The sequence below is a fragment of the Theobroma umbraticum genome, unplaced genomic scaffold (genome assembly GCF_002168275.2).
Source record: "Theobroma umbraticum cultivar Fairchild unplaced genomic scaffold, ASM216827v3 scaffold_67.0, whole genome shotgun sequence".
NCBI lineage: Eukaryota > Viridiplantae > Streptophyta > Magnoliopsida > Malvales > Malvaceae > Theobroma > Theobroma umbraticum.
In genome coordinates this window covers 5,143,033-5,170,337 of record NW_018397262.1, presented here as the reverse complement: position 1 = coordinate 5,170,337, position 27,305 = coordinate 5,143,033, and the positions used below count along the sequence as shown (strand labels likewise).

The following is a 27,305-nucleotide window of genomic DNA, read 5'->3' as shown; positions in this document are numbered from 1 at the left end:
CTCCTTTCCTCCCCTTTCCCTCTCTCTCTCCCTCCCCTCACCACCACCAATCCATATTCCCAACTCTTCTTCCTCCAAAAACCCATTTCCCTCTCCCCTTTCTCTGCCCACTCCAAAGCCCACCTGGGCCGGTTGTTAGCCCAATCTCAAGAACCCATCACCACCATTGCAGAAGCAGAAGCAGAAGAAGAAGAAGAAGAGGGTCCCTTTGAGCTGCCACCATCTGCTTCTTCTACATCAATCTTTGCTACAAACGATGACCCCTCTCCTCTCCAAACCGCCACCAGCGTTTTGCTCACTGGTGCCATTGGGGTTTTCCTGTTTCGGTCCCTTAGACGCCGTGCTAAGCGTGCTAAAGAGCTGGTGAGTATGGAGTTAGCTGCAAACAAAAGATTCTGAGTTAGTGCTAGTGTCAAATTTTGATACTGGTGAATTGGGTTTTCATTTTCTAGAATACATGGATTGGGTTTTAAGTTTTAACTTATCTCCCATTGAAACTTAAAACTTTACTGATATTGGGTTGCAGTGTTCTGTTCGGTTTGTTGCTTTTGTTATATTTGGCATTTTTTATTTCTAAAATGGTTACTTAAAAGAAAAATTATGTTTGATCAGAAGTGAGCAAATGATTAGAATCATATTGAAACATAATTGTTCCTCATTGTCTTAGGAAATAAGAACCATGTAAGTTTTCTGTGACAAAGTGTATATTTTTTAATTTGTTAAAAATGTTATTGGTTTTTATAACCAACCGCAATTTAGTGAAAAGCAAGTAGTAAAACTAACAATGAAATGGAGTTTTTGTTATTCACTCATATCAATATCTTCAATTAAATCTAGGCCTTCCTATGTTTTCACCAACTTTACTTCGTTGCTAATGTTTTAGTTATTTTTCTCGATTTTGGACCAAAGTATATGTTGTTTTATTCCTCTGATTTAGTTCTGTGCTGTGGCATCTTGTTCCATGGTAACTTAAATTTAATTGAAAGAGAAGGTAATTCTCTGGGAGTTTTTCATTTTCTTAAATGTCTTATTATGACTTGTGTTGGATATTAAAGAACAGAGTTTTGCTGTCTTTAGAGATTGAGGTCAGCAGGGTCAAAGAAATCATTGAAGGAAGAGGCGCTAGACAACTTGAAAGCAATGGGGTCAGCTGCAATTGAAACCAAGCCATCCCCACCCTCACCAGTTCAGGCACTTTTGGGTAGCATAGCTGCGGGTGTCATTGCCCTTATTCTTTATAAGTTCACCCTTACGATTGAGGCAGCTCTTAACCGCCAAACAGTTTCTGATAATTTCTCGGTTTGTCCTTTCATTGCCCTTAACTGTGCCTGCATTAAATCTTGCATTTTGTGAGTGGTTACCCTAAAACATACCTGGCTTCTTTTCATGCATGTATGTTGGCAGACATGGGGTTGCGGCTGCTACCTCCTCTTTGGATGTATAGTGTTAGGACAAATTAACATCTTAGTCCTATTTTTAAGCACTTAAAGTTAGATAAGAGAAGTTAGTTAGAAAGCCCCTAGGAGCATTCAACGCATGCACTGCACACTCTTCATCATGCCTTGTAGGAAAATGATATTCATGGTAGAAAATCTCAAGGATTTTGTGTTTTGATAATTAATCAGTACCGTCCATAGAAGACCTCGTACAAAATCTTTTACATGGTACATGGTGCCCTTTCCTGTTTTAGAGGGTAGTTACTTGAACAGTGTCATATTTTTCTCAAACATTTTTCATCTTTATCCTATGCAGGTTCGTCAGATAACAATAACTATCAGGTAACTTCCATTAGTACTTCATTTCGCGCTCCTAGCTGTGAACCTTTGTTGTGCTCATCCCTTATATTCTTGTTTGCAGGACTATTGTGAACGGATTGTGCTACCTTGCAACATTTGTTTTCGGCATCAATTCTATTGGGTTATTTCTTTATTCTGGTCAACTTGCTATAAATTCATTCATGGAAGATTCCACAACTAAAGAAAATGAAAGTCCAGGTGAGAAGAATCGAGGCTCAGTAAGTTCAGTGGCAGAAAATACTGTAGATGGGACTGAATTGACCAGTAGCAGGGAGGATCAGAGTCCAGATGATAAACAGTAGTGGTAGAGATAATCAACAGTGTAGTGGAAGGAATAGGCTTCTGTACTTTTAACTCATCTTCAAAGAGGAAATGTAAATGTCGGTCACAATGTTTCATATATATGACCTTCCTATCTTGATAGCTATGCTGTTCCATATTCACAGCCTTCTTTTGTTTACATGTATGCAATTCAATCATCCAGGAAGTTATTACCTTATGGTTACCAACTGCAACTTTCAGGACACAGGACACCTAGAAAAGAGCAATGGCATATTATAATCCTAGTAGCAGACCCCACATAGTGTGAAAAGTTTTGTTTGATGTTGTTGATCCTAAAACGTGATACACTTCATAACTGCTGCAGATATTTGTTTACTAAATAAACGCCATTTTCGACTTTGGTCAATTTCCATTTTCTTTTCTTCAAATCCAATAGCTGTGATTCAGTCCCACTTAAACTTTGTTGAAATTGAGGTATGAAGTTGCAGAACATGGGGCTAGAAGGAGGCACAAACTTTCACATGATGCGACTAACTTATTGGTTAATAGTTGCTTTTAGTTTTTTTTTTTCTTAAAAGAACTATCTACAGCACGTTTAGTGCTTAAGTGGTTGTCACGTTATTGCTTTCTATTTTCTTTTGTTAACTATTTGTATCTAAATTACCAAGAACTTTAAGGTAGTTGTTATCTTCTTCCATGTATAGATTTTTTTTTTTCTAGTTTTTTGGACTTTCTTTTAACAATACTTAAAGTTTTAACATGGTATCAAAAGTGGTTATCTTAAGAGACTGTGTTAATGTGAAATCACTTAAAAAAAATTCTCATTAGTTTTTTTTTCTTACCTTTTACTGTTCATCTTTGAAATACCAAAAAAATAGCTTTTGCAAATTTCAATACCACTGCTCCATTCGTTTTTACAGAAAAAAACTACCCAATATGGGTGGTAAAAAATGAAAACGTATCTTTGTGTGTTCGATGTTTAGGAAATAGTTGAAGTTGGTGGAAATCCTCATGAGATGAGGCAATCAAATCAAACAATCGTACAATTAAAGCAGTGTAACAAAAAAATTACGAAAAGGTATAAAGCTTTATCCCGTATCCATTATGTTGTTTTTGATTCAATTTTTATTCATATAATGAATTTTGAGTATGCCAAAAAAGCATGAGATAAGTTGAAGGTTAAATTTCATGACAGTGGTAGAACCCGTCAAATGCAAATCCTAAATCTACTTAGAAAGTTTCAATTATTGAAGATGAAAGATCAGGAAAGTGTGAAAGACTACTTAAAGAAGGTTTTGAAAGTAGTCAATCAATTGAGATTACTTGGAGACAATTTACTAGAGAGAAGTATAGTCAATAAATTTCTTGTTAGCCTCTCTTGAGAAATTTGAGACCAAAATATCTTCTCTGGAGGACTTTAAGGATATGTCCCATTGACCATGACAAAACTGATAAATACTAGCATGTGCAAGTGAAAAGAAAAATGGTGATAAGAAACAGGATAAGCAAAAGGCTCAATACTCTCCTTATTCTTACTATAAAAAATGAAACCATACTAAGTGGTTTTGTTGGTATAGACCATGTTAAATGCAAGTCTTGTAACCAGCTTGGTCACGTGAAGAAAGTTTGCAAAAATAAAATCGATCGAAAAGAAGAAAAAGTTGCTATAGCGGAGGAACATGAGGCAAATGAGGAGGTGTTATTCATGGCCAAGAAACCCGAGAGGTCAAAAAGCTCTAGTGTTTGGCTTATTGACAATGCGTGTTCCAATCATGTGACAGGAAATGCAAATAATTTTATTTTCTTGAACGAGAATTACAAGTCTCAAGTGGAGATTGATAATGGTGAATATCTTAAAATTCTAAGGCATAGGACAGTTGGAGTGCAAACTCCCTCAGGTATTAAATCTATTTCAAACATTCATTATGTGCTTGAAACTAATCAAAACCTGTTCAGTATTGGTCAATTTGTTGAAGAAAATTATACTTTGCTATTCAAAGAGAAAGTGTGTACAATCTGTGACTCCTCCTCTAGTGTTAAGTTGTCGGTTCAAATAAAAAACAAATGTTTTCCACTTGATTGGTTAAAGATGGAAGACAAGGCATATCAGTGTGTAACCAGTGATGGCAAATTATGGCATAGGAGGCCCCTCCATGTTGATTGTACTTCTATGAAGCATATGGCACCTGCGGGTTTGGACAAGAACTTCCCTATACCAGTTGAGCAAGAAGATGTTTATGGTACTTGTCTCCATGGAAAGCAGACTAGATATCTATTTCCCAAAAGTAGTTTGATTCAAACTACAAAAAGATTTCAACTGCTACACTCCGATGTTGGTGGACTTGATGGTGCTGTTATGGTGGATTTCAAAAAATCAAATGAAGACTCAAGGAGCAAAGTGGATGTCTGCAACATAGACCTTAAGAAGATATATTCTAAGCTTGTACATGAAAATGGCCGTAGAAATCAAGCATTATTAAACATAAAAAAAATCATCCAAGTATTCCTTCCAAACCATTATCTTTGTCTGCCAGGATTCACTATTCATAAGCTTCTGGTAGGATGTGAGTTTATACTTTATAGTGGGTCTGTTTAACTGATAAAGCTGTCATAGTGTCTTGTTTAACTAAGTTTATCAAACTCTTTTCTTAATCTTGGCATATTGCAGCTTTACCTGAATTCTCCTTTTTCCTACATCTTTCATGGAAGGATTATTTTAATTATTTGGTTACCATGTCTACACTAATATACAATAGGATAACAACTTGCCCATCCAAATCCCACTGTTTCTCTTACTATGTTCTCTTCAGTTTTATAAGCACCACTTTCCTATCATCTATTTTTCTATTCACGAACATGAGTGTCCACAATTATTCTTTACTATTATTTATTGATTACTTGTTATAGCACTCACTACCTGTGTGGGGAAAAATGAAGAAAAACTACATGTAAAGGAGGGAAAAAAATGCTTTATAAAATGATAAATATCACATTAAAAGCAATCCTCATGTTGGATCTTATCTTTACTTTTCCAGTAGAATACTTTATTTTCATATAATTCTTTGATTGTTCAATTGTAATCAGTTCAGTCTGTCTCTCCAATTTGGTTGGGACCAACTCAACTAGGGACTTTATATATTAATATATAGGTTTAAGTCTTCCGACATTGAGACCAAACATTCAATCTATTAAGACCAAACATTCAATGTAGTCCTACTTTCAAAGGAAGATGCTTGATTTATTTATACAACGAAGTTCAGTCAAATCATGGAAAATTGTTAACACTGTTACATCAGAGAAGATACAGTGAGGCTAAACTTGGATTTGGTTTATAATCATGCATGGGAAGATGGTCTGAACTTGGATCCTTAAGATATGAGGATCAATGCAACAGTTGCACATGATTTTATTCAGGCTAGCCATGAAAAGATCCTAGACATAAGTACAAAATGCTGCTGCTTTGAATTGCTGGAAGTTCTGCTGAAATCATTCAAGATGGGAATGGAGTGACCAACTGTTCTTTGCTGTCTTCTGCTTCAAGCCTACCTTGTTGATTCTGAACTTACTGACCCAATGCTGGTTGCTTTGCTCATATTCTTTCAGGAAACATCACTATAGTGCATCTCAAGGTTTGCTTCAATTAGCATCTGATCTGTCATGTTTCTCAATAACCCTTGCTACTGCAGCTAAATCCTCATTGACCTTGTAAACAGATTATGGGAGTTGGACTTGGCGGATTCGAACTTATGCAAAGGGGTTACATTTCTGTCAAGGTTATGCAAACTCACCACCATAATCACTGAAGCCGCAAACATTGGGATTGGACCAAAAATCCACATCAGCAAAGTAGTGGCAAAGTAAATTGCTCGTAAACCGACTGACCAACAAGCACTTCCTCTTATCACTGCCTTCTCGATATAACTTACTGGAATATCTGCATTGGGCATGCTGATGAGGAAACTAGCATGGGCAAAGTTGCTAACACATTGAAGAAAAGAACCGAAAGCGGCCAGGAAGCAGATAAGAAGGCTGATGTATTTGACAGAAATGATTGATGAGCTTGTATTGCCATAAATCAGACTATTTCTGAAGAGACTATGAGCAGATTCTGCAACCCATGTTCCAATAAGGGAACTCAAAGCTAGAGATATTGTTGCCAGGAAAGTTGCTGCTGATATCGTGGAGCTGATTGTTGTTAACGCCAAACCCCTATCCTTCGCCTCAACCTGCAAAAATGTTCATCATCATAACTACAGGTGAACAATCAAAGCTGGGCTTTGTTTATATTTCGGCCTTCTGGGGGATGAACATAGGGGCTCACCTGCAACAGTCTCTCAACCCAAGCTCTCCTGAAGTGGTTCTCATAGCCGATGACAGTGGTTTGAGGGAGTTTAAGGCATCTGTAAAGAAGAAAGACATGGTAAGCTGACATGATCAATAACCCAGTTGGGATCAAAACAAAATCCAGGTATTCCTTCGTCCATGCCATTACTTCTGCCTTTCAAATCAACTGTAGAAGAGATGTAACCAGTCTTCAGTATTAATAAAAGCCTCTGCTAGCATGGCCGGTGGACACTTGTGATTAATTTCATTTCATAATGGATTAGTTTAACTAATGATGCCGTATTGCTCTGGCACATTGTCTTATTCGGATTAAAATATAGACAATCACCATAAAAAGTACTGCTTTTTTTTATGGATTAAAATGCAACTTAGCATAGTTTTTCTGTTAGCAAAACAGGGAGTAAGACTGAAGTTCCTTCTCAGAAATATTTTTTTTTTTGAATAAGTAAAGATTTTCATTGATCAAAACAGGATGTCTTATAATTTACAAGAGAATCTGATTTGAAATAGCAATCAGCTATAAACTTAACTTACAAAATCAGCCAGGCGAAGACAAAACCAGCATATGATTTCATGAACAATCACCGTTCAATTTACAATCATTTAAAATCTTAAAATAAATAAAAAAAAAGTGAAAGCAATAAAAGCTCTTGTTTTCATTTCTTGCTGGCAGAAACATGAGATCATAAGCCACATTCACAGACAGTAGGCATCATTCAAGAGGAATATACAGTAAATCCTCTGATCTTCCCACGTCATCTTTGGTAAGGCTGTCGTCCTTCCCAGAAATAATTACATAGATGACTGATGAGCATCAAATGAAAAAAAAAAATTTTCTCTCATTTTTTCCTTACAATAATTAGAATTTATAATACATGTTTTACTTATATAAATTGAGAATTCAGTTTAATGATAAGTATATGTATTTTATTTAATTTAAATAAAGATATATATGAATAACATATTTGTTATTTTTACATATCCAATTGGACTATCAAAATATCCGAATTTTATTAAAATTTACATAAAATTATAAAATACTATTTAAAATTAAATATTAATATCAAAGAACTATCCATTAATTATTCTAAACAATTAAATACAAGATAAATATTTTTATTTAGATACCCCGTTAAATACCCATTTAACAATATATTATCAATATTTATTGAAATAAATAGCTAGCAAATTTGACAAAACTTAAAATGTTTCTCATCCTCTTACGTGTTCAATCCAGATCAATCCTTATACTAATATTAATTAAGATAAAAAAAAGTAAAAATTTAAATCTCATTACCTTTAAAGTTTTGTAATATTATATATAATTAAGTTCAAATCAAAATATCTTAAAAAAAATTCAAAACTTATCCGAATTTATATCGAGATATTTTATATCAAGTTTTAAAAATCTCAAATACCCTTAAAATAATAATCCATTTATATCTCTAAATCCAAATGTCAAATTTTGAATCTCTTTTGTTTAATAAAAGAAATAAAAAAATAAAAATTAATAGAATAAGAATGATGGAGATATTGAAGGGATAGGGAAAGCAAAACTAGCCACGTAACAAGTCAACCTAAACAAAGTCCAGGCAAATGATCGGAGGAAAGAGGGGACGCACCTCGTGAGGCGGCAAAAGGGCATTTGATATGGAAGACTTAGCTATGCAAATTCAAACACGAACCTATAATTAATTTTTTTATCATAAATTCATATTTTTAATCTAAAAATATATTATTAAATTATCAATTAAATTTTATTTTAACAAAAAAATGAGATTTTAAAATTTTAAAATGTAAAATTCAAATCTCGCTATAATCTTAATTGTATTTTAAATTTTATTTAATTATACACTATTTGATATAATAATTACATTAAAAATTATTACATTTATCAATAAAACTTTATTACAAAAAAATAAAAAAAGCGAGATATTGTACAACTTTAAAATTCAAATCTTATTATGGTTTAATTTTATATTATATTTATCTAATTATACATTAATTATTAATTATTTATATTGAGTATCGGCCTTTATTTGGGAAATAATTATAGATTACTGGGATACAGACAGAGCTGAGCATGCAGCAAAAAACAGAGTGATGTACATACATGTCCATAATGAAAAACCCTAGTTAAATCTTTCTCTCTGTCGCTTTCCTCTTTGCACCCTCACTTCACGCCTAATAACAACAGCAGCAGCAGCCAACCCAAAGGGAAAAGAGAAACGGAAGAACCCAATCATGAGCTGCTGCAAGAACCTCACTTCTTCCCCTTCCCATTTCTATTCTTTCTCCAAGCCTTTCCTACCCAAATCCCTCAGCTTCCCATTTTTCTTCTCTCCCTCTCCCAACCCCAAAACAGGCCCACGGAATGCATTCCACCTCCGCTCATGGCCACCGCAACGCAGCTTCTCTCGCACCGCAACCAAACGCGTCCCAATCCAAGCAAATTCGGCCGCCGCCGCCGACGAGAAGGCCCCCAAACTGGGCAAAAGAACGGATTTGAAAAAGATTATGATCCTCGGAGCCGGCCCAATTGTCATTGGCCAAGCTTGTGAATTCGATTATTCGGGAACCCAAGCTTGCAAAGCGTTAAGAGAGGAAGGGTACGAGGTCGTTTTGATAAACTCGAACCCGGCAACCATCATGACTGACCCGGATATGGCGGATCGGACTTACGTAACTCCGATGACGCCCGAATTAGTCGAACAAGTCCTCGAGAAAGAACGTCCCGACGCGCTCCTGCCCACAATGGGTGGCCAAACAGCTTTAAACCTCGCGGTGGCGTTGGCGGAGTCCGGGGTTTTAGAGAAATACGGCGTGGAATTAATAGGAGCAAAGCTGGACGCCATTAAAAAGGCTGAGGATCGCGATTTGTTCAAGCAAGCGATGAAAAATATTGGTATTAAAACCCCGCCTTCAGGTATTGGGAATACACTAGATGAATGTATCGAAATAGCTAATGAAATCGGGGAGTTCCCATTGATCATTAGGCCCGCGTTTACTTTAGGAGGGACAGGGGGTGGGATAGCTTACAATAAAGAAGAATTTGAGGCTATCTGCAAGGCGGGATTGGCTGCCAGCTTGACTTCACAAGTTTTGGTTGAGAAGTCATTGTTAGGATGGAAAGAATATGAGTTGGAAGTTATGAGGGACTTGGCTGATAACGTTGTGATCATTTGTTCAATTGAGAACATTGATCCAATGGGGGTGCATACAGGGGATTCAATTACTGTGGCGCCTGCACAGACCTTGACTGACAAGGAGTACCAGAGGTTGAGGGATTATAGTGTTGCGATAATTAGGGAGATTGGTGTGGAGTGTGGAGGTTCGAATGTCCAATTTGCGGTTAATCCTGTTGATGGTGAAGTCATGGTCATTGAGATGAATCCAAGGGTTTCAAGGAGTTCTGCTTTGGCTTCAAAAGCTACAGGCTTTCCAATTGCAAAAATGGCAGCTAAGCTGTCAGTTGGGTATTCGTTGGATCAGATTCCTAATGATATTACAAAGAAGACTCCAGCTAGTTTTGAGCCATCTATTGATTATGTGGTGACTAAGGTAAGAACTTCTTACTTGTTTGTTCGAATGTTTTTTTTATGCTTTTAACCTAGTTAAGAATAAGCTAGTAGTAGATTGGTTATCAACTATAAAAACTGACAATGTATTGTGATTAGTTAATTTAATGCTTATAAAATATGCATTTACAATGTGATGATTTATTATCATAGAAAGAACAAGTCGCTGGAATCTCTCTCTGGTGATTTTAATTGCCTTTTTGATAGGAATGACGCTGTGCCAAGATTGAGTTAGCATTCACTATTTGTTTACTTGCATATGAACTTATGTTATCAGCTTATGAGTTTCTTATTACATGAATGATGCAGATCCCACGGTTTGCATTTGAGAAATTCCCTGGTTCTCAGCCAATACTGACTACCCAGATGAAATCTGTTGGGGAATCCATGGCTCTAGGCCGCACATTTCAAGAATCCTTTCAAAAGGCAGTTCGATCACTGGAATGTGGCTACTCTGGATGGGGTTGTGCAAAAGTTAAAGAACTTGATTGGGATTGGGACCAGCTGAAATACAGTCTGAGAGTCCCCAGCCCGGATCGCATCCATGCTATATATGCTGCAATGAAGAAGGGGATGAAAGTGGACGAGATATATGAGCTGAGTTTCATTGACAAATGGTTCCTCACTCAGTTTAAAGAATTGGTAGATGTGGAGCAATATCTTTTGTCTCGTAGTTTGTCTGATCTGACAAAGGATGAATTTTATGAAGTCAAGAAGAGAGGCTTCAGTGATAAGCAAATAGCCTTTGCAACGAAGTCATCAGAGAAAGAAGTCCGAGCAAAGCGAATATCATTGGGAATTACTCCAGCATATAAAAGGGTAGATACTTGTGCTGCAGAGTTTGAGGCCAATACTCCTTATATGTACTCCTCTTATGATTTTGAGTGTGAATCAGCTCCTACTGAAAAGAAGAAGGTTTTGATTTTGGGTGGAGGACCAAATCGTATTGGTCAGGGGATTGAGTTTGACTATTGCTGTTGCCATACATCTTTTGCCCTTCAGGTTTGTATTATCTGCTTCCTGTTTATGCTTCCATAAATTCAATTATGCAAGCTGCTTTTATATGTCATTTTCACCCTTTTGGTATAAATTTGCTGATTTTTTTCTGTCTTCTCTCTTCTTCATTTTTTGTTGCATTTTTCCCCCCTGTAGAAAGCTGGATTTGAGACAATCATGATGAATTCAAATCCTGAAACTGTGTCCACGGATTATGATACTAGTGATCGTCTTTACTTTGAACCCCTAACAGTTGAAGATGTTCTTAATGTTATTGATTTAGAAAGACCTGATGGCATCATTGTCCAATTTGGAGGTCAAACACCCCTTAAGCTGGCTCTGCCCATTCAGCATTACTTAGATGAGCACCAGCCTTTATGTGCCAGTGGGGTTAGGCATGTACGCATTTGGGGTACATCACCAGATTCCATTGATGCAGCTGAGGACAGAGAGAGGTTCAATGCCATCCTTAATGAGTTAAAGATTGAACAGCCAAAAGGAGGGATTGCCAAGAGTGAAGGTGATGCTCTTGCCATTGCCACAGATATAGGTTACCCAGTTGTCGTTAGGCCTTCGTATGTGTTGGGTGGCCGAGCAATGGAGATCGTATATAGTGATGACAAGCTCGTGACATATCTAGAGAATGCTGTTGAGGTGGATCCAGAACGGCCTGTACTGATTGACAAGTATTTATCTGATGCAATTGAGATTGATGTAGATGCACTTGCTGATTTGCATGGTAATGTGGTGATTGGGGGGATAATGGAGCACATTGAACAGGCTGGGGTCCACTCTGGTGACTCTGCCTGTTCAATTCCCACACAAACTATCCCATCTGCTTGCTTAGATACTATAAGGTCATGGACTACCAAATTGGCTAAGAGGCTAAATGTGTGTGGGCTCATGAACTGTCAGTATGCAATCACAGCATCTGGTGATGTTTTCTTACTTGAGGCAAATCCTCGTGCTTCTCGTACTGTACCATTTGTTTCCAAGGCAATTGGGCACCCATTGGCTAAATATGCTGCTCTTGTTATGTCGGGAAAGTCGCTTAATGATTTAGGTTTCACAAAAGAGGTGACACCAAAACATGTGTCAGTTAAGGAAGCTGTTCTTCCATTTGAGAAGTTCCAAGGTTGTGATGTGTTGTTAGGACCTGAAATGAAAAGCACTGGTGAGGTGATGGGCATTGATTTTGAGTTTGCAATAGCATTTGCCAAAGCTCAGATTGCTGCTGGGCAGAAACTACCGCTGTCTGGCACTGTTTTCCTCAGCTTAAATGACTTGACAAAGCCCTATCTTGAAAGAATCGCAAAAGCTTTCTTAGGCCTGGGGTTCCGGATTGTTTCAACATCTGGGACAGCTCACTTTCTCGAACTAAAAGGTATCCCAGTGGAACGAGTGCTGAAAATGCATGAGGGGCGGCCACATGCTGGTGATATGATTGCGAATGGGCAGATCCAGTTGATGCTGATCACAAGCTCTGGTGATGCACTTGATCAGATTGATGGTCGGCGATTGAGAAGAATGGCTCTTGCTTACAAGGTTCCTATAATAACAACTGTTGATGGAGCCTTGGCAAGTGCAGAGGCAATAAGGAGCTTGAAGTCGTGCACTATCAACATGATTGCACTTCAGGACTTCTTTGATACTGAGGTAGAAGCAGGGAGTAGCAAAAATTTGCTGTCTACTTCTTCCTCTCTATAGATTGAGTAGGCATTTTGGGTATGCACCGACTTTTTTTCCTCCTTTATTTCTTGTTCTTTCATAATATGTTTTTTCATTGGCCTTGCCTGGGACAGAATTTCTTCTAAGTTGCTGTTTTCTTCCCTGATTTCTTGCTGTCTCATCTCTACTGTTATATGATTGATGATGACGAATTTTGAAGAGTGTAGCGTAGTGAATATTTAAGCACTGAGAAATGTAATATATATGTGTAATATGATGATGCAATTTTCAGGTGCCCTTATGTGTTAGCTTATGCAGCAGAACGGAGTTACTATTGGGTAAGAATTGCTTTGTCCAAATACAATACCATGGTCAAAACTTCGGAGTTCCAACTCTCTCTGATTTTGCTTCAACAAGTTGCTCATTGTAGACTTTTTCAGCCGATTTTTAACTCAACCGATCAAAACGTTTTAGAGACTAGACATGACAGTTATTGACCTTGAGGCTGTTGATTTATCTATAATTACAGTTAATGATGAACTGGTCTGCTTTTTAGGTAAACTGCAATGAGCTGGTCAAGAATTTGAAAGGAATTTGGCTCGGTGGCTGCAGAAATCAGTGTTTTAGTCTCTTTTGAGCTCTTTATCATCTTATCTAGATAACCATCACTTCACTCTTTTAAGTCCAAAGTTGGCAATCAAATCATTATTGGAGGACTGCAAAGAACCCAAACAAGAAAATTCAAAAACCAAGACAACTCAAATTCATGACTTGATTTTCCTTAATGAAGAGATAAGAAGCAGACGGTATACTGTTGGATTAGGTGTAACGCCTAGCAAGCTTGCGTGGATCAGCTTATCTAGAGGCTCGTTTGTTATCATTGCACCACAAGGGAGCAAGTCGCTGCTCTGCAGCAAGCCCCCAAGGTACCCTTAAACCTGCACGAGCCAACACTCAAGAAGCCATCTCTTAGGTTTCGAGACTGGGTGTCTACCTTCTCCTGGAGTTTCAGGCAAATGTCATGGATCTTGAGCTTATAAGTATAAATAAGGGTTTTTTTCACTTGTAAAGTATGAATTCATAACAAACGGTATTAGAGTTTACTCAATTTTTTATTGATTTGAGATCTCCATAATAGATATTAAGATTAAGATTGATCCAAAAAAAAGTGAATCTCTCTCCTTTATAAATAAAAACTCACTATAAATAACACATTTTATAGTTGAATTGAATAGAATGTCATATATCTTATATTAATAAGAGATGTGATAAGTGTATAAATCTTTGACATGCACATCAACTTTATGAGATAAAAAGATATTAAGATTATAACAGAAGATTTGAGTAAAATGGCATGTCTGACATAAAAAATAGAATTTAATTCATCTAAGAATTTCGTATTCAAATCTAGAGATAAAAAGAGGATTATCACCTGGTATATAACTCAACATCATATATACTGAAAACAAAGAAAAAGTTAGATTTACATTTTCACTTTTAAGTATATAAAAAAAAGTGTCATGGCCTAGTTTCCTAGATTTAGATTTTGTATGTAAGTCCCTAACGCCTAATCTCTAACTCTAACTAGAGCTTCACATGGTTTGGACATATATAGGTGGAAATCAATCACTTAAAAAGTATGCATGTTAGGGTTCATGACATGATGAAAAGTAAGACAAAAAGGAAAGAGTAATAACTCCATGATTCAAAAGCAAACTCCACAAACAAAATCTCAGACACGAAGTCTTACAATGTTTAGCATCTTTTCCATGTTTTGGCTCCTTTGTTTGGGGCTTAAAGTTGAAACAACATTAAGTTGGATGCACACTAAGACCCCACTCAGAGGCTCAATTTCAGAACAAAAGAGAATCATAGTCAAGAGAAAGCCTTGTTTCACTATGAATGGCCCTCCATAGGCTTTTTGGCTTTGAGGATTTTCTAATCTTTTTTAGGCTGCTTTTCATGTCAAAGCTTTGATGCATTAATCATAGGGTATCAATTCTTTAAAGTGGGTCTTCAATTCCCTATCCGATCCTGTCTTGTTGCTATATTAACCAAATGTTTTGGCAAGAAGGTAGGGCAGGAACAGATAATAAGGAAGAAGAAAGGCCTTCACAAAGGCTTAAGAAGCCAGCAATGGGAGATTTTTTCTTTTTCAAGGTGAATCTTTTAGTGGCTACAATGTCTTCTGCCCAACTGCAAACATGCAATAAGGCCAATAGAAACTGCATAATAAAACAACCCTTACAATCCCACCTAGGCAGGTGTACAACTCCCACTTTTAACTTCTTTTTGGTTTTCTTTTTTTTAAACTTTGTCCTTGTCCTCACCTTAAAAAGAATAATAAGATATAAAGTAGAGAGCCCATGGTGGAAGTAAAAACTCTGGCCCTGGAACAAAGGCTGAAATCTCTGTTAGAAAGAAGAAAAGGATGGAGCACTAATTTTCTTGTTGTCTTGAAACTTGATGATGACATAGCCTGCCATGATTGGCATGTGAATACCTTACTTTTTGAAACTAAGCAAAGGTTACTCAACCATAATTCATTGCCCAGGACAATTATTTGATCTGTTGGAGTTCATGATAGGAAATCATGTCCTTCCTGAGGTGAAAAAACTCTAGTAATTTTTCCTAGCTGCCATGATAAGGAATTATGTCCCAAGCAAGGTGAAGGCACAAGCCATATCCTAGTTGCCTTCATAACCAAGTTTACTCCAACCCCTAACCCCTGATAGAGGTGGAAAAATGGATTCAAAATACATTCATCCATTGACCTAATTCAAGTTACATAGTCAGGTTCGAGTAAAAATCTTAAGTTCGAGAAATAATGTTTTCTCCTTCATACCAAAAAAATATCTATCCAATCTAAGGACTAACATCATGTACATATTATAAAAATTAATCAAAACTAATAAATAGTCATCACATCACATAAATATTTTAAAATATGATAAATTTAAAATTGTACATGAAAAGTGATTAGAAAATCATAACAAGACCACTCTACTACCACTTTCGATTTGCACTGGCTCACATACCACTTTATAAGTAACATGACAATTAACCTAACATCCACATCAAAGTTAGGCTCAAACAACTCATGTGACTTGTTCTCAAGTCTCTTATCCACAAAAATTTGACCAAATGGGGGACCTTGAAGGACCATAAGTTTGACAACATCTTCCCTCCAACCCCTTTGTTTAGAGACATTGATTTGAAAACATCCCTCAGACCAAACCATCAAAAGCTTTAATAATTCTTCCTTCCCATCAAATCATTTGCCTGGCCATTGCTTTCATTGTCCCACCCATCAAAGCCAATCTAACGGCTCAGAATTGAAAATTGGTGGACCCTTTGCCAGCCCACAGGTAACATGCAATTTTTTCATCCATCATCGTCAGCTTCTCAATAATTTCATCATCCACAGAATATGATCCATAATCAAAATCACACCCCTTTTTTTTTTTTTACTGTGCTACCCTTGAAAAGGAAAGCTCAAAGAGCAAATCCACTGTTTTACAGCTTTTACAGTTTTGCTGTGCCTAAAATAGGGGTGAAAACAAAAAGAATTGCTTCAAGTAAAAATTGATGTACAGAGCAAAGCCAGAGCAGGAAAGAAAGCAAACCCCAAAGATTTTTTACTGTCTAGAAGGATCAAAACTACAACATTTACTCATACAACTTACCAATTACCATGGTTTTTTTTTTTTAACCTTGTCATCAAAAACCAACTCCAGCGGCGCCAACTCCAAGTGTAGCCGGCTCGAGCTTCCTGTTCTTCCAAAAGCAAGCATCCGGGCAAGCTTGGCCGATGACCTCATCGGCTCCGATTTGCAGCGCGTGAGCAAAAACGGCTCATACCCTTTGCTACCCCCACAAGCTTCTGCTCAATCATGGTAGCCATGGAGCCGCCGCCGCCACCGCCAGCTCCATTAGCCGCCTTGGCCATTGGTGGAGCAGCCGGGAAAGAGCAGGAAGACCTAGGCGGCTGTAACAACATGGAGCCGGTTTAGAGTCAATGCTGAGTCTTCTTTTGGGCTCATCTCCGCCGTCCTTTTGTTTGACCGCTGGCTGCTTTTTCTTCTCTGGTACCCACCTGATGAAATCCGTGCTACATACCCAAGTCTCCTTCGATACCTCCATTGACAGCTTTGGCTCACACATCATTAACAGTAAACAATCTGGCAATAAATTCTGTTGACTTTCACTCTCCTTGACTCATCTCCGGTGTCGGGTTCCCGGGCTTCCAGGCATTGATGTTCGGATCTTTCTTGGGTTGTCTCAGCCTCTTTCTCCTCTACTGTTGAACTCTCTTCTTCTTCTTCTTCTTCTTCTTCTTCTTCAGCTATAGCTTGATCTTCCACTTCTCTCCTTCTTCGTTCTCATTTCTTCACACTCTTTCTCTACTTTACCCAAAACATTTTCCTCTTCAGCTTCTGCTTCTTCTTCTTGTTGTTGCTCATCCCGAGGCCATCTTCATTTTCTCGATCACTTTCTTGTACATTTTCTTCCCTTTGTAGCTTCTCAAGATCTAATGGAACTTCTGATAAAAATTCTTCATTTGTTGTTGATGCTTGCAGCTCTTCTTCTTCTACTTCACTTTCTTGTTCTTGATCTGACATTCTATAATTGTTTCCTCTTTTAAGCTTCTTTCCAGAGTTTCTTCTACTAGTTCAGCTTCATCCCCAACAAAAACAGACTCTGCCTCTGTTTCAGCTTCAGCTTCTGGGATTTCTTGTTCTTCAGTTGCTTCACAAGAAACAAACATTTCACTAACTTCACTCACTTCTTGATGTTCCATTTCTTGCTCAAATTTTACTCGCCTTCCTTCTCTTTCCCCTTCCACAACATCCTTTTGGCTCTCTTCCTCTTCCTCTTTCTCTTTGCTTTTATTTTCAGCTCCTTCCTCTTCCTCTTCTTCTTCTTCTTCTTCTTCTTCTTCTTCATCATCTTTAGGCACTGGAGTCTCCCAAAACTTATTAGCGAGAGCCGCCATTTTAACAGGATCAGATCTACACCTCATCAACAACAAAGCATTCTTTGGTGGTATGCAAATACTCACCCTAGCTTCTTCATCACCCACATTTTCATTACCACAATCATTTATTTCGATATCCTCGAAAACATGCCTCCTTTGACTACTTCTCATCATCTCACTACTTTCCCTCCTCTCATCATCTTCCCCACCAACAACCAACTCAATCTCCCTCTCTTTCCCTTCCCCTTCTTGCACTGCCACAAGCCACCTAGCAAACACAGCCCCACAAGAACTCCCATTTCCGTTCCCATTACTTCCACCAGATCCTCCTGTTTTCTCTTCTTTATCCCTTTGGTTAGCCATACAAGAAGACCTGCAAGGTAAAAAGCAGTTAAACTCAGCCCCAAATGCCCTCAATGCTTCACAAATAGTCAATGGCAAATGCACCCATTTCTTGCATTCTTGTTGCTGTTGTTGCTGGTGATGATGATTATTATTGCTCAGAAAATGACCCATGTTGTAATCCTGGCAGCTACTTGTATCAAGACTGTTGCTTCCATTGTTGACGTTGTTATGATCGACTTTCCTGAAACTTACTTCCCCTCTTCTTTTAGATCTGCAAGCTTTAAACTTTTTGCCCTGTTTCTTGGTCTTGACTCTAACTTGGCCTATACAAGTAACCTTAGGGGAAGAAGGCTCAGGGTTTTCAAAGGCACAGCCTCTTTTTTTGCCATTTGCAGGGAACATTGGTGAAGCTTGACCACCTTTCATGCTACCATTACTTTTCAATCTCCTACTAAGGGATGAAGAAAGAGAGATTTGTGAAGATTCCCTAGTGCGACCAGGACTAAGGATGGATTTTGAAGAGAGTTTCATTGAGGAAGAAGAAAGGCGTGAAGTGAAACAAATGAAGAGCTCGCTCGTGGTGCTTGTTGTGTTACTGCTACTGCTGCTGTTGTTGATGCTAGTACTTCGATGGGGCCTCTCCGGATCCATTATTTTTCTTCTTTTTTGGGTCTACTGTGCTAAGACCATATCAACAGAAAGAAGAACAAACCAACAAAAAAAAAGTTAAGATATTGAGAGATTTTTGTTGTAAAATAGTCAATGAAAGAACATAAGAAATAATGAGCTCTTGCTTGTTTGATTCCAAGGTGGTGGGCTGCAGAGATATACAGATAAAAGATTAATGGAAGTGAGAGAGAGAGACAGAAGAAGAAGAAGAAAGCAAAGGAAATGCAATGAAATTAAGAAAAGAAAGGAACAGAGGGTTTAATGGAAGCTGACGAAATGCTGTTTTGTCTTTAGCAAAAGTGCAAGGCTTTTCTTTCCTTCTCTCTTCCTGGTTCCCATGGGGCACGGGTGGTAGTATGTTTCCCCTTTCTCTCTCTCTCTCTCTCTCTGATGGGGCTGATTAAAATGACTATTTTAGCCTTGAGGTTTCTAGGAAAATCAAGAGGGACACTGGTTCTTTTGGGTCATTAGAAGTGAACCAGGAAACCCTCCCCCTGGTGGGCTGAGAGTGAAGTCTCAGCAAAGTTTGGTTGTGTCTTGACACGTAAAAGTTAGCTCAAGTTGGTCAATTCTTTTTCTTTTACAGGTAAAAACGATGGGGAAAGTGAAGTTAAAACTATTGCCTTTGATATTTTGATTCGATAGTATGATTACACACTAACTATATTAAAATTTTTATATTTAATACATTAATAATATGTCATTTTTATATAATATCACTCAATCATAAAAATTATACATCGATAATGTAATAAATATACTTTATTTGTTGTTATTTGTACAACTATTGAAATATTCGTATTAGCTCTCTTCTTTGATAGGACAGGTATATACATGTGGACCCTTTGAATACTTATGGAGATTAATTAAGGTTAATTTGAGATAAAAGTTGATCTTATCCCCAAATTGAAACATGTTTGCCCCATTCAACTACAAGCCATGCGAATGGTTTTGGTTGCTAGGATTAGACCCATACCCCTCTTCTAGAGGAAAAAAGACTGCTTAACCGCAACCATAGTATCAATCTTCAATATATTGAATTTTCAATAATGGTTCAATTATGCAACAAAGCCCTAAAGTATTTATACTTGCAATTTAAGAAAGAGATGGATGGTTATAAGTGCTTGTCTTGTTGCTCATGGCATTATAGATGGATGATACCCTATTATGCATACAACATGCTACCATACAAATACGAATAATCATGTTAATCCTCTCGATCCAAAAACATACTTATTGAAACAAATGTTCAAGTGTAATTAAGAGAATTTTGAGACAAGTGACATTATGACCTCGTGATCTTTTCCTTCTCCAACCCTAAAAACCTAACAAAACACCTCATTTGAGATAAAAATGAATGAAAGTTGGACCATGTTACCCTAAGGGGAAGGGGGGCATCATCCCCTACCAATACCATGTCATGAAATGCACCATCATAAGCGTGGCCAGGTCATCTGTAAGTAGTAAGACAATAGAAACGAGACGATGATTGACAAAGGAGATATGGGGGCGGGGGGGTGGGTGGGTGCAGCAGAAGGCGGGGGGGAAGGGAGAGGAAGTGTCTTGGGAATATCAATCACCATCCGTGTGCCTTGTGTTTCTTTTTCCAAGCCCAAGTAAAGCCAACACAACACGGGGGAGAAAAGTACGTTTTTGGCGGTGGGCAAGAATAAGGACAAGAAAAGTGGCAATAGTGGAAAATACGTGGGGGAAACTGGGGCTTCATAGAGGAGAAGCACATGGGGGGGAAGGAAGGGGAAGGAGATAAAGACGAGGTGAAAACAGAAGAGAATCCGAAGGGGCGTGCACGTGACCGGACTTCGAGAGATAGAGGTGATGATTATGGTAATGCAATGCAATGCATTTAAACCAGTTCATGTACAAAAGTTCCAAACCCCCACTCGCCCTTTCTGTCGTTTGTACTCAACTTCCTTCAACCCCGTACCTTAATCAGCTTTGAGATGATTGGCAGCGCGGGAAAAAACAGAAACAGAAGAAGTTGTGGGTGCAGTTGAAAGAATCAAAGAGCCAAGGTCTGGTCGTCATGGCAGAGAGTACAGCCTCCCCCAGCATTACATTGAGAATCACACTTAAACAGCGCGTGAGTTTAATTAACCTTTGTTACGATCTCCCTTATTTGGTGTGGGAAGGACCACCTAGTTTCTAAACCATATAGCCAATCGTTACTCGCCATGCCAACCTAGCTCACTGTCAAGCTTTAGCCTAGTTGCTTACCCACATGTCGTTTTGGCTTAATTTATTTGGTAAGCCAGGCTTGCCAGCAGGCACCCAAACTTGAAAGTTGGAAATGATGAAGGAAATAATGAGTGGGTCAAGGGTTTTCGATTGAAAAAGGGTTGTGGGTTTTGACCAAATAGTTTACACAAGAACAGACAAAGGAAGCATTGAAAGTTCAGAGGTTAAGGTTTAAAAAAGAAAGAAAGGATTAAAGTATATGATTTGGCATTCTAAATCAAGCCCAAAATTCAGGTTAAGCCAACTGTAATGTCACATAAGAAAGTGAGGGGAGAGAGGATTTTGATCCAAAACCATGAGATTTTGCCATGTTAGGTGGTGAGGCAAGTCAATCTGTTTTGCATATGGTTCAAGATTAGGTGGTCCAAGCTTGGACCACTGGCTTGGAGTTGGCTAAGTTGGGGGTAGGGGGTTAGGATGTATGGCTTGGGCTTGTTAGGGCTATAGGTGATTGGACTGGATCTCATGATTCATGACCATTTGAGGGTTAATATGTAAACTACGAATCATCTATCTTAGCCTTGGTTGGCTTTCATAGGCGTTAGAAAGGTGGTGGTCTTCACCCATTACATGTGCTCCTACATATATGATTGAAATGAAATGATTGCAAACTTATTTACAGTAGCATTTTCCCTTGAAACCCAAACTGCAAAATCTAACAAAAACAAGGATGATATCATACAGTTGATCATAAACACAAACAGGTTGCTGGAGCAGCTATAATCTATGAAATAGAGGTAACAGGTCAAGTCACAACTCCTTAACTCTGGGGAATAATCTTGTCGCTAGTCATTTAATCTCATTTCTTTGTTTTTTTCCCTGTTTCTCTTTTCCTCAAACTTTTCTTCCATGGCTGTATTTCTAGACCAACGTCATCTTCTTGTTACATTGGAAAGGAATTGTCTCCATAACCTTTTGATCAGTGATTATATTTCTGCCAGGCACTGACTCAAAAAAGCTCATATTTGGAGAAAGAGGTGGAGCCCTTGAGGCAAAAGCTGCAACAGATAAAGAGGCACTTTCCAAGAGAAAGAAGCTTTCTAGATTACTTCAAATTCAGCAACACACTGAGTCATAGGTATATATGGGTCAGTTTGCATCAATATAGTGGTTTTAAGTTCCCTGATTGGGTCACCCCATTCTTTTCTTTCCAAAGCTTTGAATGTATAATCTTAATTTGACAGAAATTCTAGGTTTATAGAATATGGGATGACCAATTGATTGATAGAAAAGTTTTCTACCTTTTCTCGTACTTAAAACATGGGCAAGATAACAGTTATAGATGGTTCAATCTAAGTACCAATTTCAAATGAATTTCATATTCTGATTCAAAATGCTCAACAACTATAAAATTTCAGTAAAATGAAGGGGAAAAAAAATTATGCTCAAGGATTTACAGATTCCAACAGGATGATGAAGGCCCACACCCGTAAAATTCCCACATTATGTACAACATCCTAGTATAGAGGGGATAAGCCAAGAAAACCATTTCCTACCTTCCAAATTTATGTTGAAAGAACAATTTACAAAAAATTGCAAGGAAGTTTGTAGAACTTACTTCAGTCAAGTTCCAGCACTACTTTACCAAGGATTTTCTTCTTGTCTTTAGCTTCATGAGCCTCTCTTACTTGAGTTATTGAAAATGTTTTTTCTACAGGTATATTCAGCTTCCCAGCTTCTGATAATCTTCGTATCTCATGTAAACCTTCTAAGTCAGCCCTCATGTATATCCATGAATATTCTGCAGCACCAAAAGATTAGGGAATGATCTAGTGATCAAAAGATTCAGCAACTATTGTTAACATGATGGGACATTAATTCATCTTCTGAACCATAACATTTCACAGCATAAATTTATTGAAAACTTCAAACTATAACACACACAAGAACAAAAATGTTGAAAAAAGAAAAAAATATAGCCAGAAAAAAGTCTTTCATGAACATTCATGATTATAATGATTGAACAAGCTAGTATACAGGAGAAAAAAATTGATGATGCAGTAATCCATAAAATTAGAGACTCAGATAAATCTTTTATGGAAATATAGATGACAGACTTGTTACTATCCTTTCAGACTTGTTATTATGTATGTGTGCTACACATACATAATATATCAGCAAAGCTCAACAAAATGGTAACTAACTAACGAGATAGTAACAATCTGAAAATGTTCACACATGCTCATATTATTCCTTCTTAGGCCCTATCTTGTATAGCTTTTAACCAGAGAAACGACAGAAGAACTGTTCACTTTCAATAAACGATATGTTTATAGAGAGTAAGATGAGAAATAATCCATGTACCTACTCCATGAGAATATTGGTATTGAATCCTTTTCTTCACTAAAACAGCTGTAGCCATGGGAAGCCCAATTGGTAGTCCATACCTGTCACTCAGAGCCGCTGCCTCTCCCTATACAATAAAGTAATTGACAACTAAACATTCAATAATTACACCACAACTTTCATAAAATATGCATTTAAAATTCCCTATGCAGGTTCCCAGCTAGCAAAGTTAAGTTCCTTAAGAATTTGCATCAGGCCAGGATAAAATTCCAGACAAAACCCAAGGGTTGAAAGAGTCCTAACTCCTATTATGTACCCAAAACATTGAACCAGACAAGGTCTTTAAAGAGAAGAGAAGGAAGTTCCCTTCTAAGAGCAACAATTACTACAAGCCCACCTCTTACCTGAAGTGTCATATAGTGTCCGCCTCTATTCAAAAGATTGATGCTTATTCTTTCTGTCTCTGGTACACCAATGGTGTCCAGAACAGCATCAAATTTTCCCTTAATTACCACTTCAATGTCCTATAAGTAAACATGTCATTAACTCAAATAAGTAATCACTATAAGGCATATCACTGCGAACAGCTGGCATAATGGGATAAAAGGAATTAATAATTTAATAAATCATCGATTCACCACCTCAGCAGTGTAGTCAACAGCCTGCTCAGCGCCAGCTGCCATTACTCGATTTATACTTTGATTTCCACAGGTAGTTGTAACATGGCACCCTGCAGCTACCGCCAGCTGAATTGCAGCAAAACCCACTGCTCCTCCACCACCTACTACTAACAGCCTTTGCCTGTTGAATAAGTATTCAATCATGGGAAGATCAATTGCATCAATTTCCAAGAAAATTAATGGTAAATTTCAGTTGGCAGATTGTATTGCTGTACCCTCAATCAAAATGACATTTTTCAGAAATAAGATGACATACTTCATCAATATCACTATTAGTTACTCTTATTTGTGCATATAAAAGAGATTCATCTTTGGACAAAAATCAATAGATAGACAAAATTAAACAAAATAAGTTTAAGCCAAAGACATAGAGCATCAACAATATTGAAGAATATTTGCAGGACAATAAATTTAGATTGCCATTCGCCAGACTCAATAAAGCCCTTTAAACAGACTGATCTACATTGATGAAAATTATGTACCTTAGAGATGATCGTACAATTCCATGAATGCAGGCAAAAAACCTTATGGTTACTTAAACACTATCAATGTAGCTAAAAGTATTTGACAATAATTTGTCACAATGTAAGAAATACATTAAAACATTGTTGAACACAATCGACATTCCAGAGACACAAGCGTACCCTTCAGTTATCCTAGCAGTACTTTTTAAGGCACGCCATGCAGTCAATGCAGCAAAAGGAATGGCACTTGCTTCCTACAACACCCAAAAAAAAAAATTCTCAGATGCATGTTACATGATTAAAAAGTAAAAAGGTGAAATTAAACAATATTATCTGAATTATGAAATTAAACATAGTCAAAAGGGAAGCTAGGGAGCCACAAATTAGACTAATTGATGATAAAAAAAATTGTGAGAATGGAAAAAGAAACAAACAAGTAAAGAGCAGAATGTATTATCATTCACGAAGAGCTAAGTAGAACAAATGAAAAAGATATAATCATAGGTCACATAAATCTATTCTCCAAGAAAAACAATCAAAAGTAACATATATTTGTTAACCTAAAGGATGACCAAAACATGAATAGATACCACATGAGAAACTGATGCTGGTTTTGGAGAAAGCTCCTCTTCTGAAAGAATTGCATATTCAGCATATGTGCCCCTCACAGCAGTTGGATGCAGAGCACCAAAAACTTCCTGCCCTATGGTCAGTGACCTCACTGAAGCTCCAATAGCTGCAACTTCACCACTAATGTCACGGCCCAAAATGAGAGGCAGAAGCGGTTCAAATATGGAACGACCATAGCCTGATCGCATCTGAGAAAACAGAAATTTGGGAAATTAAAGCTATATTGTTTTAGGTGCATGAATCGAAATGTAATTCAAAGTATTTGCTTTTTCCTACTTAATTTTACTCTTTGAGCAACTTTTGAAGAAAGTAAAAAGGAAAAAGTTCCCAGATTAATTCCATCAAATTTAAAGAGTTGCAAATTTCCACAGCTCAAAAATTTAGTACTAAAAAAGAATAGAAATCCAACGCCGCCCAACATTTTAAATTCATTTCAATTCTTCTCACATTTTTCTTAGCAACCAAATAACCAAATCATAAATGAATTAAGCAAATTACATATATACAAACGAATTAAACAATGAATTCAATAAAAAGAACCTTCACATGCATCAAAAAGATTGACTCATATAACTAATATAAATTAAAACAAAATAAAACTCATCTTTATCCGATTTCATTTTTCTCGCATTTTCTCAGGAACCAAACCATTCAATCCAAGAAACACATAAAAAGAACTTTTACTATTACATTAGACGAGAACAAAAAGGAAAAAAAGGGACTAACTCTGGTATCGAGGGATTGATAGATACAGCTCGGGCTCGAACGAAGACCTCATTGGACTTAAGATCAGAACCGCACATCGGGTCGTAGCTCCATCACCTCAGGTCCACCGAACCGAGGCAGCAACACCGCCCTACAACTGCTGACGTAGCACCGAACCGAACCCACCTTCATTAATAACTCGGAAATGGGTCTGGGTTTTACGCTTTGAGATTTCAAAACTTGCATCCTTTACTATCTCTGTCCTTTCTGCTTGAGTTTTTCTGGGTTTTAGCTTTTCTCTCTCTCTGCCTCTCTCTCTCTATATATATATAGAGGAGGAAAATAAGAGTGAAAAGAGTAAGGGGACGTGGAAGTGTTCTAGTCCGCAGGGAAGGTGGTTGTGACTTTGGGGGCGTGGAAGAAGAAGCAGTAGTGCAGACAAAATGTTGTTTACTTAATACATTAGAGAAAGTTCTAACCTTACCTCTATTTATTTTAAGTTAGGATTGGCATTCGACTTAGAAACTTACTGTCTCAAGGAAGGGTTTTTTCACTGATTACTATAAAATTTTGGAATGATTAATTGAAGAGAGATATAAATCCGATTCTTTTGACAAAAATTCAATGACATATTAAACCCAATTCAATATTTTGTTAAGCTTACAGGATTAATTAATCAATTAAACTTGAAGAATTTAGATAATTTGTCCACATTGGTCAAGAATAATCACATTTTTATGATCATCTGTCTTCGCAAGTTGTGCTGCTTAACTATGGCTGCCCTGCCCTTTTTAATTTTTAACACTCTTAAGTGGCTGTAGGAACAATTGAAGTAGCATTCAACTGGTGGTCACTGGCTCACTGATAGAAGCTTCCAGTTAGTTTCATAGCTAAACCTGTCCGAGACTCAAATGTATAATTCTTTACTTCACGGCCAAGAAGGCATCTTTACTTTCAATCTCATTATAATTTAAGGTTGGAGATTCTGATTTTCATTGTTAAAATTTCTTTCATCTTGGTACCTTATAAGCAGAAACCAGAACTCAGTTGCCAGATGCCAGGGTAAAATGGCTGATAACCGGTAAGAGGCTAGCTGAAAGGATTACTATAGCCATAATATTGCTTATCAAAAATTGTAAAGGAGATGAAAAAGATAACTTGTAACTGAAGCTCAGTTAACAACTCAGCAAAAGAAGATAACATGGCTATCAGATTAACCCACTACTTTCCTTCCTGCATGTTTTGACCAAAGCCACCAGTAGCAGTGCCCACAGCAATGCTACTAGCGAACACAGCACCACTTGGGGAAATTCCAGGATTGCTGGCTACCGGATTGGTTATATTGGTAGTCATGGTCCCAGTATTTTTGGATTCTGGATTTGTAGTTTGTGCAGCGACAGAAACATTAGCATGTGAAACTGGGGCTGTCCTGGATGCATCAGGATTCTGCTGCTTCAGCATTGTCTCAGTCGGTGAACTTATAACCCTTGGTGCAGTTGCTGTAGAAGGATCTGTGCTAGTTTTCTGCTGATCGGTGGATGCCGAGTCATTGGAGGCATGCAGTTGCTGCAACCTGTAATCAGTTTCAGGCCGACGGCAAACCTTCCTCAAAGGTACAATTTCCTAAG

General features: G+C 37.6%; 6 protein-coding genes and 1 long non-coding RNA gene across 13 annotated transcripts in view; 3 read left to right on the top strand and 4 right to left on the bottom strand.

Moving 5' to 3' along the window:
- Positions 1-6: 6 nt before the first annotated feature.
- LOC110419585 (uncharacterized) lies at positions 7-2,360 on the top strand (the record flags this gene model as incomplete). Its single annotated transcript, XM_021432685.2, has 4 exons — positions 7-363; positions 1,078-1,299; positions 1,753-1,778; positions 1,858-2,360. Coding segments are annotated over 4 exons (846 nt in total), but the record flags the coding sequence as incomplete, so codon positions are not given.
- A 3,404-nt stretch (positions 2,361-5,764) lies between these two features.
- LOC110419724 (spastin, putative (Protein of unknown function, DUF599)) lies at positions 5,765-6,567 on the bottom strand. Its single transcript, XM_089783917.1, has 2 exons — positions 6,400-6,567; positions 5,765-6,304 (listed from the first exon to the last, which is right to left on the bottom strand). Exons 1-2 carry the CDS (start codon positions 6,565-6,567, stop codon positions 5,765-5,767), a joined length of 708 nt encoding a protein of 235 aa, XP_089640043.1.
- A 1,948-nt stretch (positions 6,568-8,515) lies between these two features.
- On the top strand, positions 8,516-13,805 carry CARB (carbamoyl phosphate synthetase B). Of its 4 annotated transcripts, XR_002445446.2 has the most exons (5): positions 8,516-9,983; positions 10,310-11,002; positions 11,153-12,721; positions 12,957-13,002; positions 13,221-13,805. XR_002445446.2 is itself a non-coding variant. In XM_021432136.2 (4 exons), exons 1-3 carry the CDS (start codon positions 8,667-8,669, stop codon positions 12,701-12,703), a joined length of 3,561 nt encoding a protein of 1,186 aa, XP_021287811.1. In that variant the 5' UTR covers positions 8,516-8,666; the 3' UTR covers positions 12,704-12,721; positions 13,221-13,805. The 4 variants fall into 4 exon arrangements, 3 of the variants coding, with proteins under 3 accessions (XP_021287811.1, XP_021287810.1, XP_021287809.1); XM_021432136.2 differs by lacking the exon at positions 12,957-13,002; XM_021432135.2 differs by lacking the exon at positions 13,221-13,805 and having other exon boundaries at positions 12,957-13,197.
- Positions 13,806-16,102: 2,297 nt separating this feature from the next.
- HCF243 (Serine/Threonine-kinase pakA-like protein) lies at positions 16,103-19,269 on the bottom strand. The gene is given in 8 exon segments (XM_089784085.1): positions 16,103-16,461; positions 16,464-16,536; positions 16,539-16,663; positions 16,666-16,881; positions 16,884-17,027; positions 17,059-17,128; positions 17,131-17,279; positions 17,282-19,269. Coding segments are annotated over 8 exon segments (2,211 nt in total). The 5' UTR covers positions 18,639-19,269; the 3' UTR covers positions 16,103-16,384.
- A 2,570-nt stretch (positions 19,270-21,839) lies between these two features.
- Positions 21,840-25,896, bottom strand: LOC110419370 (GroES-like zinc-binding alcohol dehydrogenase family protein). 4 transcript variants are annotated; one of them, XM_089784119.1, is made up of 7 exons: positions 24,933-25,160; positions 24,523-24,596; positions 23,840-23,999; positions 23,603-23,722; positions 23,217-23,325; positions 22,471-22,653; positions 21,840-21,979 (listed from the first exon to the last, which is right to left on the bottom strand). In XM_089784119.1, the coding sequence occupies exons 1-6, from the start codon at positions 25,158-25,160 to the stop codon at positions 22,472-22,474; spliced, it is 873 nt and encodes a 290-aa protein (XP_089640245.1). In that variant the 3' UTR covers positions 21,840-21,979; position 22,471. The 4 variants fall into 4 exon arrangements, with proteins under 4 accessions (XP_089640245.1, XP_089640246.1, XP_089640248.1 ...); XM_089784120.1 differs by lacking the exon at positions 21,840-21,979 and adding an exon at positions 25,699-25,896 and having other exon boundaries at positions 21,990-22,653; XM_089784122.1 differs by lacking the exon at positions 21,840-21,979 and adding an exon at positions 21,990-22,404 and having other exon boundaries at positions 22,493-22,653.
- Positions 21,861-26,802, top strand: LOC110419372 (uncharacterized). The gene is made up of 3 exons (XR_002445464.2): positions 21,861-21,990; positions 26,499-26,590; positions 26,711-26,802. It is a non-coding gene; the product is annotated as an uncharacterized LOC110419372 (long non-coding RNA).
- Positions 26,762-27,305, bottom strand: part of SHH2 (DNA-BINDING TRANSCRIPTION FACTOR 2) — a 4,264-nt gene continuing 3,720 nt past the window's right edge. The window contains 1 exon segment of the mRNA XM_089784118.1: positions 26,762-27,305. This exon segment is cut by the window's right edge and continues 301 nt beyond it. Within this exon segment, the coding sequence (XP_089640244.1) occupies positions 26,899-27,305 (407 nt within the window). The 3' untranslated portion in view covers positions 26,762-26,898.

Coding starts and splice junctions, on each gene's coding strand:
- LOC110419724 (XM_089783917.1), bottom strand. CDS start 6,567: ATGGCATGGACGAAGGAATACCTGGATTTTGTTTTGATCCCAACTGGG. Junction 6,305..6,399: donor GGGTTGAGAGACTGTTGCAG/GTGAGCCCCTAT, acceptor ACATTTTTGCAG/GTTGAGGCGAAGGATAGGGG.
- LOC110419370 (XM_089784122.1), bottom strand. CDS start 25,160: ATGCGATCAGGCTATGGTCGTTCCATATTTGAACCGCTTCTGCCTCTC. Junction 22,654..23,216: donor CCAATATTCTCATGGAGTAG/GTACATGGATTA, acceptor TTGGTGCTGCAG/AATATTCATGGATATACATG. Junction 22,405..22,492: donor AGAAGAAAATCCTTGGTAAA/GTAGTGCTGGAA, acceptor TTTGGAAGGTAG/GAAATGGTTTTCTTGGCTTA.
- CARB (XM_021432136.2), top strand. CDS start 8,667: ATGAGCTGCTGCAAGAACCTCACTTCTTCCCCTTCCCATTTCTATTCT. Junction 9,984..10,309: donor TTGATTATGTGGTGACTAAG/GTAAGAACTTCT, acceptor TGAATGATGCAG/ATCCCACGGTTTGCATTTGA. Junction 11,003..11,152: donor ATACATCTTTTGCCCTTCAG/GTTTGTATTATC, acceptor TCCCCCCTGTAG/AAAGCTGGATTTGAGACAAT.